The following is a 15024-nucleotide window of genomic DNA, read 5'->3' as shown; positions in this document are numbered from 1 at the left end:
GTGGCGGAGCTATATGAGGGCCTGAAGGGGCCTGGGCCCCCCCAAAAGTTTCATAATATTTGATTTGTGGTCTTCTGTTCCTATAGATTTTAGAAAGTAAATATGATAATTTTGCTTGTGGCCCCCTCAAGATGTGTTTCTCTTTCCAATTAAATATATATATAATAATAACCACTTGCCACTTGATTGAAGGTTGTGAATGTTTCTATCCTCACGCCAGTTTTGGTTTTTTAAAAAGTAGAATCTCATGTCCATCAATATATTAATAAAAAAAGTTAAAACAGTCAATCAAATAAAGTTTCAAAAAATTTCCTTTATCAAATAGGAAATAGACTTTTACCCAAATAAAAAAGGATTGGGATTTTAATTTATGTTCCTATATAAAGCAACATGAACTTAGTTCGAAGCAACCGCACACAACAAAAGAAAATAATTGAATTTGGTAGTTTGCTCTCCAACCTCCTACTTCAGAATTTCTAATTCCAGGTTAGATAACTTTACAGTTAATTTTTTTTTTCCTTTGTTTATTTACTTTTTATGATAATATATTTGTATATGTTCTATGCATAGAACATGATTTTATTTTTTTATTTTGGTTTGTGGTATAATTTATCATGTCCTTAATAAAATTTGTAATTGGTTTGTAGATGAAGAGACAACCTAAAATTGATGGATTTTTCAAAAGAAAACATATTGAAGTTACCTCATCTGTACCTGATTATAATATTGAGACAATAGCATATGAAAATCGTTCTGGATCTCCAAGAATTGAGACTATTGATAATGAAGTTGATATTAGTACTTTAGAGCGCGACCCAGGGCTACGTCCGCAAATATGGAATTATCCTGTTAATCAACGTGACGAAATTCGACGAGCTTACATTAACGTCGGTCCATACCAACCTATACTTTCCAAGTATCCAAAATCTGGATCAGTAACTCATCAGCGTAGCTTTCAAAGTTCATGGTTCAAATTATTTCCTTCGTGGTTAGAATATTCACCTGTGAAAGATGCAGCTTTTTGTCTACCGTGCTATCTTTTAACAAACCATCTGGACATTCGGAAAAAATGCTGGTGCTATCTTTTTAACAAACCATCTGGACATTATGATGGTGCAAGTAACATGCGAGGTGAATGGAATGGGTTACAAGCTTTGATTTTGAATGATTGCCCATATGCTTACTATGTTCATTGTTTAGCACATCGATTACAATTGGCATTAATTGCATCATCAAGAGAAGTTATTCATGTTCACCACTTTTTCACTAAATTGACTTCTATTGTCAATATTGTTGGTGCTTCATGCAAGCGTAATGATGAACTGAAAAATGCCTCAAGCTGCTGAAATTGAGCACATGATTGCAATTGATGAGCTCGAGACTGGGAAAGGAATGAACCAAATTGGCACCTTACAACGTGCTGGTGATACTCGTTGGGGTTCTCATTTGAAATCAATTACTAGCTTGGTAAATATGTTTAGTGCAACATGCATAGTTCTAATTAATATAATTGATAACGGAACTACTTATTCTCAACGAGGAGATGCTGATGCAGCTTATGAGGCAATGACTTCATATGAATTTATCTTTATCTTACATCTTATGAAAGAACTTATGGAGATCACTAATGATCTTTGTCAAGCTTTGCAATGTCAATCCCAAGACATCATAAATGCCATGAATCTTGTTTCTTCCACTAAAGCACTCATCCAAGAATTAAGAGATGATGGATGGGATTCTTTGCTTACCAAGGTGAATTCTTTTTGTGAAGCACGGAACATAGCTTTACTAGATATGAATGCTCGTTATGTTGCAAGACGAGGTAGAGCTCGCCATCAACAAGATGATTTTACGATTAAGCATTATTATATGATAGATATTTTTTATGCTACAATAGATTCTCAACTTCAAGAATTAAATAGCAGATTTAGTGATCAAACAACAGAGCTGCTTATTATGGGGTCGGCTTTGGATCCTCGTGAAGTGAATAAATCTTTTAGGATTGATGATATTTGTCAATTGGTAGATAAGTTCTATCCACAAGACTTTGAAGATCATGAGAAGATAGGTTTGAGAAGACAACTTCAACATTTTGAGAGTGACGTCGTTAGACTTCCAGAGTTCAAAAACTTGTCAACAATTTCTGATCTATCTCAATGGATGGTAACGACTAGAAGATCAACGACATATCCACTTGTTTATAGAGTGGTTGTTCTTGTGCTTACTCTTCCTGTTTCTACAGCAACTGCAGAGCGATCATTTTCTGCTATGCGTATAGTAAAAACTAGGCTCCGTAACAAGATGGAAGACGAATTTCTCACAGACTCTTTGATTATGTACATCGAAAGGGAAATTGCAGAAAAGTTTAGCGTTGACTCAATCATAGATGGTTTTCGAGATATGAAAGAACGACGAGTGTTATTTTGATACCTAATTGAATAAACAATTATTTTTTGCCTTTAATTTTTCCAAACATTGTTAAGGTTGAAAATTTGAAATTTTTTGATGTCTTGTTTGGTTTATATATTGGCCCCCCAACACATAAATTCCTGGCTCCGCCACTGGCTGGTGCCATTAATCATATTTGGTTTCCAAAGCCTGGAACTTGCAGCTGCAGTCTCCACAAGTCTCCACAATTCTCCATAAGTCAAGTCAATATTTCCTGCTTTCACACCTTCAACACTTGCTAGCGAGGGTATAGGTCACTAATAGTAGTCTCATTCACCGACACTTTCGTAGAGTTGCTTTGTGATTGATCATCTGAATTAGAGTCCAATGCCCACAAAGGAGTTTTGAATTCAGTGTTGCTGTGCATAACAAACGATGGTGGTGAGGGCACTGGAAGAACGAGAGAGTAGCTATTCAGCATGACAATAATTGAAGCCATGGTTGGCCTATCAGCTGCATTTTCTTGCACACATAATAATCCAATGTGGATGCATCTCATCATTTCACTTCTTGAACCAATCCTCAGTGTGGGATCTATTAGATTTGAAGCTGTCCCTTTAACCCAATTCTTCCATGCCTACAAGGATTTGTTAATGTGAGAGAAACATAATCAGAAATACAAATGTTCTCTTTCTCATTGCATTCATTTAGTGTAATGCGCCAAAACAACATTTTTTATTATTTACTTACATAGCTTAGAAGATCCTCCACATTCTCTCCACGCTGAAAATCACTAATTTTCTGTCCACTTATTATCTCCAAAGTTAACACACCAAAACTATAGACATCAGACTTAACTGAAAAGTGCCCATGCATTGCATACTCTGGAGACATGTATCCGCTGTAAATCAGCAAAATGGTCATCAAATTTAACTATATGGATGGACATTATTGATATATAGCATCACTTAGTTATGTATAAGTTCTATAGCCAGCTGGTCTAGTACTTACTAGGTCCCCACAATTCGTTTGGTATTGGCCTGGGTTTGATCAGGCACGAACAATCTTGCCATGCCAAAGTCTGCAATTTTGGGGTTCATCTCACCATCTATCAAGATGTTACTAACTTTGAGATCACGATGAATAATTCTAAGACGAGAATCTTCATGAAGATAAAGGAGCCCCCGAGTAATGCCTACTATAATTTTGTATCGTCTGTCCCAATCCAACTCTGCACGCTTGATTGGGTCTACGTATTCATCCAAATAGAAGATTATGTTAAGTATAGTACTGTTTGTTGAATGTCATACAAATAGAATTATATCCATACCAAATATGATACGATCGAGACTTGCATTAGAGACAAATTCGTAGACAAGAAGCCTCTCTTGTCCTTCCAAGCAGAAACCTAAGAGCCTAACTAAATTTCGATGTTGAAGCCTGGCCACTAACAAGACCTCATTTTGAAATTCTATATCTCCTTGTCCAGAATTCATAGAAAGTCTTTTTACTGCTATATTTTCTCCATTGAAAAGTTTACCCTGAAAAATATCAGGACAAAATAGACAAATATATAACAAAGAAAATAATATGTGTTCATGTAAGGATATAAACGTTGAAAAAATAATTGATATTGTAGGTGATATCCATATGACTGTGATGTACCATTAATTCTAGCTAGCAGGAAATTAATTAATTACCTTGTAAACAGAGCCAAATCCGCCTTGTCCGAGTTTATTAACTTCAGAAAAGTCATCTGTGGCTAATCTAATGGTGTCAAAGTCCATTTGCAAGGATTCTGCATTTCCAATCTCATCTACATCTTCGGCTGAGGAACAATTTCAGAAAAATTAAATAGGTTCTTTGTTTAAGGAGCATCCAAAATGATTATATTATAACAACAATAAGCTTCAGCAAATCAAATGGAATTTTGATGTTCACTAGAGTTCACTTTGTTCCAGTACCTGGAAGTATTTCAAGCTTTTTCTTTGTCTTCCTCACTCTCAAACAAATGCAGATGGATATAATTAGTAGCAGAGAAACAACGATTGACACAACAATAATCACGACATTCCGAGATCTGTTGGATCCTGCAAAAATCACCAAATCTTCTATAATCAAAACATTTTGCATATATATATAGTCAAAAAAAGTAGGGCAAATATTCAGATATGCTCAGATTCACTCATATTTTATTCTTCTCCAATATGGAAGTATTTATACAAGTACAAATATGTGTTAACTCTAAATAAAATAGGAAATAAATCCAAATTACAATAGAAAATAAATATAAATTATAATAGGAAATAAATCTCAATTATAATATGACTAAATAAATGGTAAGTAACTATAATCATAACTAAGTAAGGACTCGTCAACATATATATACTGCAAAAATTCAGAGACTCAGAAACCTTCTGAATTCCCAGTTGTTGAAGGCGGAGGAGGAGATATTGGTGGTGATGATAATGGTGGGCTTGGTAGAGATGGCAGTGGCTTGACAGCTGAAATGTTAATGTAGGGGTAAACCTCATACATAAAGTAACAGCTGGGTCTAATAACTCTCCCACCTATTTTCCCATTACTACACAAGTACAAACCTCCAATAGCACCAATTAAGCAATCATTGCACTCTTGCTCGGACAAGTCTGGCGTGCACTGCGTAAGACCGTATATTGTTTGGATATTTTCACCCCTTTTGTTTCCATATGCAAACTTACGAAGAGAACCAGCAGCTGCAGTTTCACTTCTTAAGCTCTCTAACAACTCCCTAAGCTTTTCAAAGAATTCATTGACGGTGGAAGACCGTACGTCTTGTGGGTTGGACATACAGAGAGAAGGAGTAGTTTCCATGGTGCCGTATATCAAACGATTTGAGTAGCGTAACATACAACCGTCGTTGACAAAAATAGCTTCCTTCTGATTAGGACAGAGCTCAATGAGAGCGTACCTGGAGACATTAAGGCAATTGCGGCAGCCAGAGTCGTCAATATTGATCATATAGCAAAGTGCAATTGCATAAACTTGGTTGTTGTCGGAGCTCTGGCCGTAGGATGAATTGTAAAAGCCATAGCCGTTACCGGTGTTGTTGGAGGGAAGGGAGGAGAGAAGGGTGTTGAGGTTTCTGTGGTAGGTACTATTGGTGGTGTAGTTGCCTTTGTTGTTTGAACACAAGTGGGTTGAATAAGTTCGCCAATTATATTCAGCAAAGGCTTGATGAGTAGCGATGAGTAAAAGAATGGGAAAAAGGAGAGAGGGAAATCTTGAGGACACCATTGCATTTCCCTTTGGGATCTGTATGAGGATATTGTATTTAAATTTTATGATATGTGGCTATATATGGTAGACGAAGTCGGTGATGAAATAAATGAAAAGTCGATACAGATGGTATGGTAGGGCTAGTGCCTAGTAGTTGGCGGATCAAACACGTTATTTGATCGATTTTTCTACTGAATTGAAATTATTGGTATTTGGTGCTCCACCACAATGAGATATTGTACGGTACTACAGTATTACCACGCGGCAATGATAGGTGGTACTACGAACTAATGATACTTGACACCTGGCATAGCAGTATTAAAGGAGAGAGAAAGGGTGGTCAATTGATCTTTGCAACCTCTGAAATCCTCCATTAGAGAAGCCAAACTTGACCCTCGCAAAGTGTTCGACGAAATGCCCCAAAGGGGCAACCTGTGTCACTGTATGCAGCTGGGTGGGACTATAAGTGCTGGGCTTTCGAGGCTGGGAGATGGAGAGGAGGGATGAGAAGGAAGAAGAAGAGGAGTGTCTCATTTGGTGGTGGTGGTGGTGGTGGAAAGAAGCAGCTGCTGCTTGTGGCTGGAGGTCGTGAGCTTGATGATGTGGTTGCTGTCACTGCGAAGGAGCTCTCGAACAAAGTCCTAGACTAAGCACAAAGTGATGGGTATGTACTAGACTAAACAAAAACTTAAAAAATAAAAATGGTAGGCCAGATACTGATGCAACGCTAAGCCCAAAGTGATGGGCATGTAATTGTAGCAACAAAAAACTAAAAAAATAATAAAGAAACGTAGGCCAAATCCACGGGTTGGTCCAAGGTTTTTGTTTTTTGTTTTGGGGTCAAACGGGCTGGTCTAAGTCTCTAACCAAAAAATATATTCATTTATTTTTCAGGTAATTAAAAATATATGTTCATTTTCATTGAACAAGCAAGCACACAAATTCAGGTCTAAGTCTCTAGAAATTTTAAAAGAGAGAGAAAGCCATGAGTGTGTAGCTTAAGGTGGAAAGTCAGAAAACACGAAGTGGAAATCACGGAGACGGAAAGCCACAATGCCACAATGTGAAGCTCGAGGGTCATAATGAACATCTATAAAAGAAAACAATGGGAGAAAAACCCTAGCTCCACCAATTTTCTTCCTTTCCATTTCTCTCGATCTAAACCTATCTCTTCAAACTCAGAAATAAAATGGCATCTTCATTCCCATTTTCTCTCTATCTAAACATAGCTCCGCCAACACAGACATGGGGACAATGAGCTGCACCTGTAAGACGTTTACTCTTGCAAGCAAAATTCTTGGATCCACCGCTCTACCCACGCTAAGAAAGTGGAACCTGCAAAAAAGAAAGCCAAATAAGAATGAGAAATGACCTCCACTGCCACCCATTTGCTAATATTAACTAAAAATACCACACCTTCCCAATTTTTGTAAAACTATAACCTATAAATATAAAATTATTGTCCACTTATTGCTGATTTATCACAAGTTCATAAATTTTAGTCTCTCTTAGCTCACTCAGCTCTCTCTCTCTCTCTCTGGCACAACTCTCTTTCTCTTTGGTATATGTCTATCGCAGCTCTCTGTGTCTCTCTTGGCTCTCTCTCTCTGTAGCACAACTCTCTGTCTTTGTCTTTGCTCTCTTTCTCATACCGCAGCTCTTTCTCTCTCTAGCTTCGTTATGTCTCTTTCTCCCTATATTTGGTCTTGCTCTCTGTTTGGAATCGCGAACCCCTCCCTTTAGGTATGTCTTCTGAATAGCTGCTTGCAACCGTGAAGATCTAGTGGATTGCCGACCTCGAAAAGGTAGTGTTGATGGTTATTTTCTTTTAATATCAGTGGGATTATGTGAAATGGGTTACATTTTAATTGTTTGGGTTTGTGTTAAATTTGTTTTGGCTTTAATTGCTTTGGGTTAGGTTTTGTTGAATATCCATGCTCATTCATCTGGGTTTGTACCAATTACACTTAGATTGGTTTGGATATGTGAATCTTGAAACTTGAGATTTTCCATTTGATGTAGTAGATCTGTATAGTGTGATTCTGATGTGTTACACCAGTGTTCCTCTTATTTTACTGTCGTATTGTTGTTATGTTGCTATTATATTGCCATTATATTGCTGTTATATTGCTAATGTATTGTATGGTTATTGTGGTTATATTGTGTTAATGAACTATTGTTTTGTCATGGTCGGAAATGGAGACAATTGTTATTCTCGTGTGCTACAATGGAAAATGGGTCACCTCGAAGAAGATGTGCAAATACGAAGGGGGTGACTCAAAGGTTAATAGTTCCACGGACCATCAAATTTGCTGAACTGTTGGACCGTGTGCATCAGATTGGTAATACAAATAGCAGGGAAGACAAGGTTTGCTTAAAATTCTCAGTTTTGGTGGCCTCGAATGAGTGGAAGCACATAAAGATTGAGGATGATGATGATGTCAATTTTTTTATGAAGTATAATTCTGAGGTAACACCTTCAAAACTAGCTCCCTTACTCGTGAGTATAGAAGATAAAGGACTCACAAATGATGTAGTTGATAGTATGCATATCACGACAAATAGTAGTCGGATGGGTCGTTCTTCAGTTGCCATTGTTGAAAGCAATGAAGTAAGTTGGAATAATACAAATGGCAACTGATGTGGGAGGTGAAGTAGGAACAGATTTTATGGATATAATTGATTTTAGCGAGGTGGAGGACATGCATGGTGGTGATAATGGTACTGAAAGAAATGAAGTGTCAATGTACTCTGCCCCTCCTATTTTGGGCTGCTTGAACACATCTGCCCAACTGCCAATAATGTGTTTAGGAGGAGAATCTGAACCCATTCGTGAACATTATTGGAATCAAATAGGTGAACAGAACCGGTACAATGAAGCCGGTGTAAATGATGGAGAAGCATATTTGGATAGCGGGTGTTCGCGAAGTGATTGGAATCCGAAAATTACAGTTGGGCAAATTTTCTCTAGTAAGAAAGCATTGTTGACGGAGTTACAGTTGATGGCAATAAGAGACCACTTTGAATTTAAGGTGCAATTCTCCTGCAGAAAGAGGTTGCTTGTGGTTTGTTGTCAACGTCCATGCCCATGGCGGGTCCGAGCATCGAGATTTGGAGAATACAGCTTCATGATTGTGAGGTGTACAACTGTCCATAAATGTGATTTGAGGTTCATAAGTGACAACCATCGTCAAGCAACCGCAGCACTTGTAGCCACTTCATGTAAAAGGAAGTTGAAGGATTCTCGGACAATATACACACCAAGTGACATTATGAGAGATGTGAAACACAATTTTGGTTTAAGAATCCATTATTTGAAAGCTTGGAAAGCAAGGGAGTTAGCTCTATTGTCCATTAGAAGATCAGCGGAGGAGGCATATTATATTCTTCCAGCTTATTGCTATGAATTGGAGCGTATGAATCCCGGCACAAAAACACACATCCAAACTGATGAGAACAATCACTTTGTGTATTTATTTATGGCGGTTGGCGCATGTATTAGAGGGTTTTGTTCTTCCATGAGCCCAGTGATAGCTGTGGATGCCACTTATTTAAAATCCAAGTACAAGGGTGTTATGTTTGTAGCAAATGCATTTGATGGTAATCGAAATATATATCCTCTTGCTTTTGGGATCGGGGATTTGGAGATGGATGCATCATGACATTGATTTTTCACTAAATTTCATGAAGCCATTGGTGAGTGTCCCAATCTTGTTATTATTTCTGATCGAAATGTTAGCATACAGAATGTGTGGAACAAAGTTTTTCCAACTGCGCAACATGGCATATGCTTTTATCATATGAAGGGGAACATGAAACGCACTTGCAAGTTGAAAAAGCGTGATCCAATACTTATGCACTTTGAGCAGGCTGCGAAATCTTATTCCATTGCTGAATTTGATTGTCATTTTCGCAAGATCAAGCGAAAGGAACATGTTGCTCAATATCTTGAAGAGGCAGGGTTACATAAGTGGTCTAGAGCTCACATGGATGGACGCCGCTACAATGTAATGACAACAAATATTACGGAGTCAATCAACTCAGTCCTTAGGTTTGCAAGGACGCTGCCAGTGGTTCATTTGATAGGGGAAATTATGAATCTCCTTGTCAAATGGTTCATCGAACGTCTGAGTTGGCTTTGAAGTGTACAACAACATTGTGCCCCAATTTTGGAGAGAAGAAGTTGAGGAACAGGTTGGAGGATGCTGCAAGGATGAATGTGGTTAAAGTAAATAATGCACAGTTTAATGTTTTGGACGGTGACATGGATGGCCTCGTAGATTTGACGAACAACACTTGCAGTTGTAGAAAGTTTCAGCTTGAGCAGCTACCTTGCAAGCATGTAGTTGCAGTTTGCCGCTTCTTGAAAGTAAATGTATACTCAAAGGCTTCTCGGTATTACACTCGGAAAACCTGGATGGATGCTTATTCGGATAGCATCTACCCGATACAGCCTCACGGAATGTGGGATATTCCTGAAGATGTTCGAAGTCGAGTTGTGTTGCCTCCCATTGCAAGGGTCATGCCAGGCAGACGAAAGAAGATAAGAATTCCCTCGCAAGGAGAGGGCACCATTAGAAGAAAGTGTTCAAGGTGTGGTTCCTCAGGCCACAATAAAAGCACCTGTAAAAATACTATTCCATTGCGCAATGTATCTTAGACAATATGATTTCTGTTGCTTTGGTAGGTCATGTAAACTTTACTTTTATTTGTGGTGGGTTTCGTGTTATGTTGAATGAGAATTCTTTTACATTTGCATAATTTGGGTTGCATTGCTACAGCATCATTGTATTAAATCCAGATTGCCATTATATTGTACTTTTATTGCTTTGGTATTACTTCCAGATTGCTATTATAATTTGAGTGCGAAATTAAAGGGCCTGGAATGTAATTCCAAATAGATCCAAAACATTAAAGTTCTTAGAATTCCTTTATTACACAGTTACCGTGATACTCCGACTATACCTTCTTTTGTGATTACAAATTCGGCCGATGCATAGGCCAGATGTGGGGCAAATACAAGGTGAAATGTCCTATGTGTTTGACTACATATCGTTGTTGAAGGAGCATTATGAATGTTAACCCCAATAGATTGCTCATGTCTTGCCAAGAACACTCTTGAATTTATGCAATGTGCCCAAGCCAGTCCTAAAGCTGGATTCACCCGTCTACCTCTTGTGTCCAGGCACTCCAAGTTTCCCAACCTCACCCCATTCACTCCATCACGTGGCCCAATAAAATCCACCACTTGGTTAGTGACAACCACCGCCAACCCAAACTTATTTGCTAAACCCTTCAATGTCCCAGATATGTTGAAGAACATTTCAGACTGCCGTTTGAAATCTGCCGGGGTTGTCTGATACTGTGATCGGAACAATGCAGCAATGGAGTCAATGACAATGAGTTTCACTAGTAGGCGGGTGTGATCAATGGCAATAAATGCTTCTAGGTCTCCAAGGACATGGATGAGTTGTTGAGCATCATGAACACCACGAACATATATGTCCTCCAATGGCTCCAACCTTATTAAGTTGGGGTATCATGCATGATAAAGGTTGCCTAGTTGTTGCAATCGACGAAATGAGAAGCTGAATTCTGTGAATATGTAGACGGAGGAGCCCCCTAGTCCTCCATGTGAGGGTGGGAGCTGAGCTCGTAGCGTAAGTTGGAGACAAAGCTGCGTCTTCTGGAACCACTCTCCCTACCAATTCTGTTATGGAGTTGCAGGGTATCCCACCCCCCAAGCAGTCATCTAGTATTGGGCATCTAATGGATAATTTATGGGTTGAAAGAGGAAGGAGCATGAGGTTTTGGGGTGTCATGTTTCTGTAATTTAGGGGGGGATGTGATGGTGCTACAAGGCATGCATTGTATATATAGGGTTCATTTTGAAGATCTGTAATGTAGGCCATATGTCTTTTAAGGGATGTATAATTCATCCTTTTTCCAGGTTGTAATTACTTTTTGTTGTTGTATTTTTTTCTTTTTTTGGACCAAATAATTTTTAAAACATTCTGATGCAGTACGTACTGTAATATGATCATATTGTAACCCTATCACTACTCTATTGTACTCTTATTGACATAATATTGCCATTATACGCATGTTTATTACATAGTTATTGCTGCTATATCGCCACTCAACTGGACACCAATAAACTGTATACGCACAAATACAAAAAGAGGCATCATCATTTCATAAAATCCTATTTCCAAACTTACATAATACAACAACAGGCCACGGCATCGTTACATAATACAAAAGGAGGCGACCTCATAGTTCCATTTCCCTGCTATTGACAAATTCGAAGTTGCATATTCTTCAAGTGCGGCGACCACGACCCATGAAATTCATGACCCCGGCCACATGATGTTGGCAGTTTCCTGCCGGATCCACTATTTTTGCAAACTTACGAAATAGTTCGAATCCGCTTTCCACTTCTTGTTGCTTCAACTTGGCCATTTCTTCTGATTCCTTGAATACCATAATTGCAGTGGCAGGGGCAATTTCAATTTTTCCTTTCATTGCCTTTATATGTAGAGATGCATGCGGGCATGATAACGAGAGCGAATTGTGCGGTTTTTTATGACACCCCATCTAGCTTGGCCCTCCACAATTTTTTAAACTATGTCTGCATGGAGCTTTTTCCAAAACATGGTATTGCCTCGACATTGCTGCATGCCATGAACCAAGTCTGCAGTGAGTGAATTGGGTGACTTGCCTTCTGTTTCAATCTTCCCTCCTTCAGTAATTGAAAGCGTTGGGTTTGGTGTGAAGTTATGGTCCATGGTCTTCGATATTTATTGTAGGTTGGTGTACGACTTCATTGGAAATAAAGGGGTCTAAATGCGATGAGAGTGAAATCAGTGGGGAAGGTAATGACTACAATTAATGTGATGGAAGTTTTAATTTCAAACAGCTGGGTTGATTAATATAGGCAGACTTTAATGACCTGTAGTAACCGAGAGAGTTATTGGCGGGAGGGATTAGGGAGTAATTGGCGGAGTCTGAGGCGGGATAGTATTGGGTGGGAGTTATTACCCAGTTGGATCGTATGCCTTTTGTAATATATTTCTATTTTGGATGTTCCGAACTTGGTAGTTTTCCCATTATGTAATTCAAATAAGGGATTTGCCTATTTGCCTAATTGACCAACTCATTCAAATTGACCAATATGGTTATTGTCTTATTTCTTATTTCAGCAATCTCAATTCGTTTCCATTTTTCCATTTTTCCATTTTTCATATTTTCCTATTTTCCATGTGTCATCCAATTTTTCATTATTTTTGCCTATTTTTCCTATTTCCTATTTTAGTATTTTGCAATTTCCCAAGTTTCCTTTTATACTATTTCCAGTTTTCCAATTTTTCAATGTTCCTATTTTCCCATTATGTAATTAAAAAAAGTTGCCTACTTTGCCTAATTGAGAAAGTAATTAAAATTGTCCAATATGGTAATTGTTTTATTTCCCATTTCTACAATTTCAATTCGTTTCCAATTTGCCTATTTTCCTAATTCCTATTTTGAATTTTCCAATTTTCATGTTTTCAGAGTTTCCTTTTTTTCCTTTTTCCTATTTTCCAAGTTTCCTTTTGTTCAATTTCCAATTTTCCAATTTTCCAAGGGTCTTTATTTTCCAATTACCCAATTTTCGAAGTGTCCTTTTTGGCTTTTTCCAAATTTCCAAGTGTCCTTTTATCCTATTTCCTAGTTTCCTATTTCCAATTTTCCTTTTTTCCTATTTCCACTTTTCCAAATTTCCAAGCTTCCATTTTTTCGTATTTTCGTATTTTTGTATTTCAATTTCCAAATTTCCAATTTTCCTTTTGTTCTATTTCCAATTTTCCAATTTTCCAAGTTTCCTTATTTCCCATTTTCCCATTTTCCAAGTTTCCACTTTTGCTAATTTGCTATTTTGCTATGTTCCAATTTTCTTTTCTGAAATTCGCAATAAATGCTTAGTTACATAGTCCTACTTTGGGTTCAAATCCACAATTTCCAATTTCCCATTAAGGTTTGCTTTTTTCCGTTTGTCAGCCCATTTTATTGTTGTTAATGTAATGCTCTACTGCTGTAAATTACAGCCAACGAGTTAATGGTCTAGTTTGCAATCCTATCAATTGATTGCACCACCTAAATACCCAACATACTTCATATCAATTCCTCCATATAACTCAACCTTCCTATAAATAATTGCAACTTAGCCAACTTCTTCAACCTCAGAAAGGTAATGAGTCGTACTCAAATGCAAACTTTTAGTCTCCAGTTGTGAATTGTCCCCATCAATAGTTCAAGATGTCGGATGTACGCCCTCCAAACGAGCATGGCAGTTACCGGGGGACCAGCCATGGCATGTGCCATTCCCATCTCCACCTCCGACTCCAGATCATGATCCCACTTCATCTGGAAGTGAGGTTGAGAGCAATGATCCGCTTGACAAAATCTCTGCCGTCAAGCACGACCTCCAATATTTGTCTAAGGCAACAGATTGGTGGAGACTAAATGTGATATTCATGGCCAAGTTATGGAAAACTTGGCCAACAAGTTGAACAAAGCATATGCTGGAGAAGTGAAGCAAACTCTAGAAGCAAACAGTCGGAGCAAAGAGTTAGAGTCGTTGAAGTTGAAATTGGAAGAGAGAAAGAAAAATGCCGTCGAAAAATTCATAAAATCTGAAGAATATAACCATGAAATGGTTGAATGTTTCAACAACGGCTTCGAAATGTTCCGAGATTATGCTTTGGTCATCTCACCATACTACAATTGGAGTGAAATTGATGTAGCTGGTGTCTGGCAGGTCTGAATATGGGTGCTTTGAGGGAATGGCTCATCATAGCCTCGTGCATGCAGCGAGGAGAAAGCACATAGACATGGATCTTTTCATGGACCTGTAGTAAGGGTGAGTGCTGCTGCAGTTCATCTCAACCGAGTACATGGATCTTTTGGTGCCTTCGTTTTTCCTTCGCGGAATAGGATTGTTAAGGTTCGGAGGCGATTTGGTTTGCATGTGTCAAATGTAGTCTGTAATGGATGTGTGTGTATTGTATGTAGATTCACTTAATATTGCTGTTATATTGCATGTATATTGCTTAATATTGCCAGTATTGTATACATAGTGTATGTATATTGCCACCCTATATGAAGTCAAAATCATGGACAGCAGTTGCTCAGATTTCACCAGCTTTCTTCTTGGGGCAAACTGGTTCAACATGGCATCCTAGAGCTTGAAGAGATTGAAAAGCCACAATTACCTCCTAATCTTCCATGAAGTCCTACAAGTGTTGACGGAGAGAAAGTGAATGATGCTTAGTAACTGTGAGAAAGATAAAATTTTGATCATAGAGTAGAATAATCGTAGATAACAATTAGTTCATAAAC

General features: G+C 38.1%; 2 protein-coding genes and 3 pseudogenes across 2 annotated transcripts; 3 read left to right on the top strand and 2 right to left on the bottom strand.

The window, feature by feature from the left end:
• The first annotated feature begins 647 nt into the window (after nucleotides 1-647).
• LOC103334540 (uncharacterized) lies at nucleotides 648-2458 on the top strand. Its single transcript, XM_008237520.2, is given in 2 exon segments — nucleotides 648-1340; nucleotides 1342-2458. Coding segments are annotated over 2 exon segments (1779 nt in total). The 3' UTR covers nucleotides 2428-2458.
• On the bottom strand, nucleotides 2402-5708 carry LOC107880086 (cysteine-rich receptor-like protein kinase 25). The gene is made up of 7 exons (XM_016793051.2): nucleotides 4803-5708; nucleotides 4353-4478; nucleotides 4089-4216; nucleotides 3719-3929; nucleotides 3400-3637; nucleotides 3139-3289; nucleotides 2402-3025 (listed from the first exon to the last, which is right to left on the bottom strand). The coding sequence occupies exons 1-7, from the start codon at nucleotides 5662-5664 to the stop codon at nucleotides 2687-2689; spliced, it is 2055 nt and encodes a 684-aa protein (XP_016648537.2). The 5' UTR covers nucleotides 5665-5708; the 3' UTR covers nucleotides 2402-2686.
• A 2134-nt stretch (nucleotides 5709-7842) lies between these two features.
• Nucleotides 7843-10306, top strand: LOC148918378 (uncharacterized; annotated as a pseudogene).
• Nucleotides 10307-10588: 282 nt separating this feature from the next.
• On the bottom strand, nucleotides 10589-11468 carry LOC148918377 (DNA repair protein XRCC3 homolog pseudogene; annotated as a pseudogene).
• A 2473-nt stretch (nucleotides 11469-13941) lies between these two features.
• Nucleotides 13942-14540, top strand: LOC148918376 (uncharacterized; annotated as a pseudogene).
• The last annotated feature ends 484 nt before the right edge of the window (nucleotides 14541-15024 follow it).

Source organism: Prunus mume, linkage group LG3 (assembly GCF_029339155.1).
Source record: "Prunus mume cultivar Tortuosa linkage group LG3, ASM2933915v1, whole genome shotgun sequence".
NCBI lineage: Eukaryota > Viridiplantae > Streptophyta > Magnoliopsida > Rosales > Rosaceae > Prunus > Prunus mume.
This window is presented reverse-complemented; position numbering and strand designations above follow the sequence as displayed.

Excerpts from the sequence above, each read along its gene's own strand:
- LOC107880086 (XM_016793051.2), bottom strand. The coding sequence starts at position 5,664 with ATGGTGTCCTCAAGATTTCCCTCTCTCCTTTTTCCCATTCTTTTACTC. Across the intron at positions 4,217-4,352 it reads AAAGCTTGAAATACTTCCAG|CCGAAGATGTAGATGAGATT; the intron begins GTACTGGAACAA and ends ATTGTTCCTCAG. Across the intron at positions 3,638-3,718 it reads TCTCGATCGTATCATATTTG|ACCCAATCAAGCGTGCAGAG; the intron begins GTATGGATATAA and ends ATGAATACGTAG.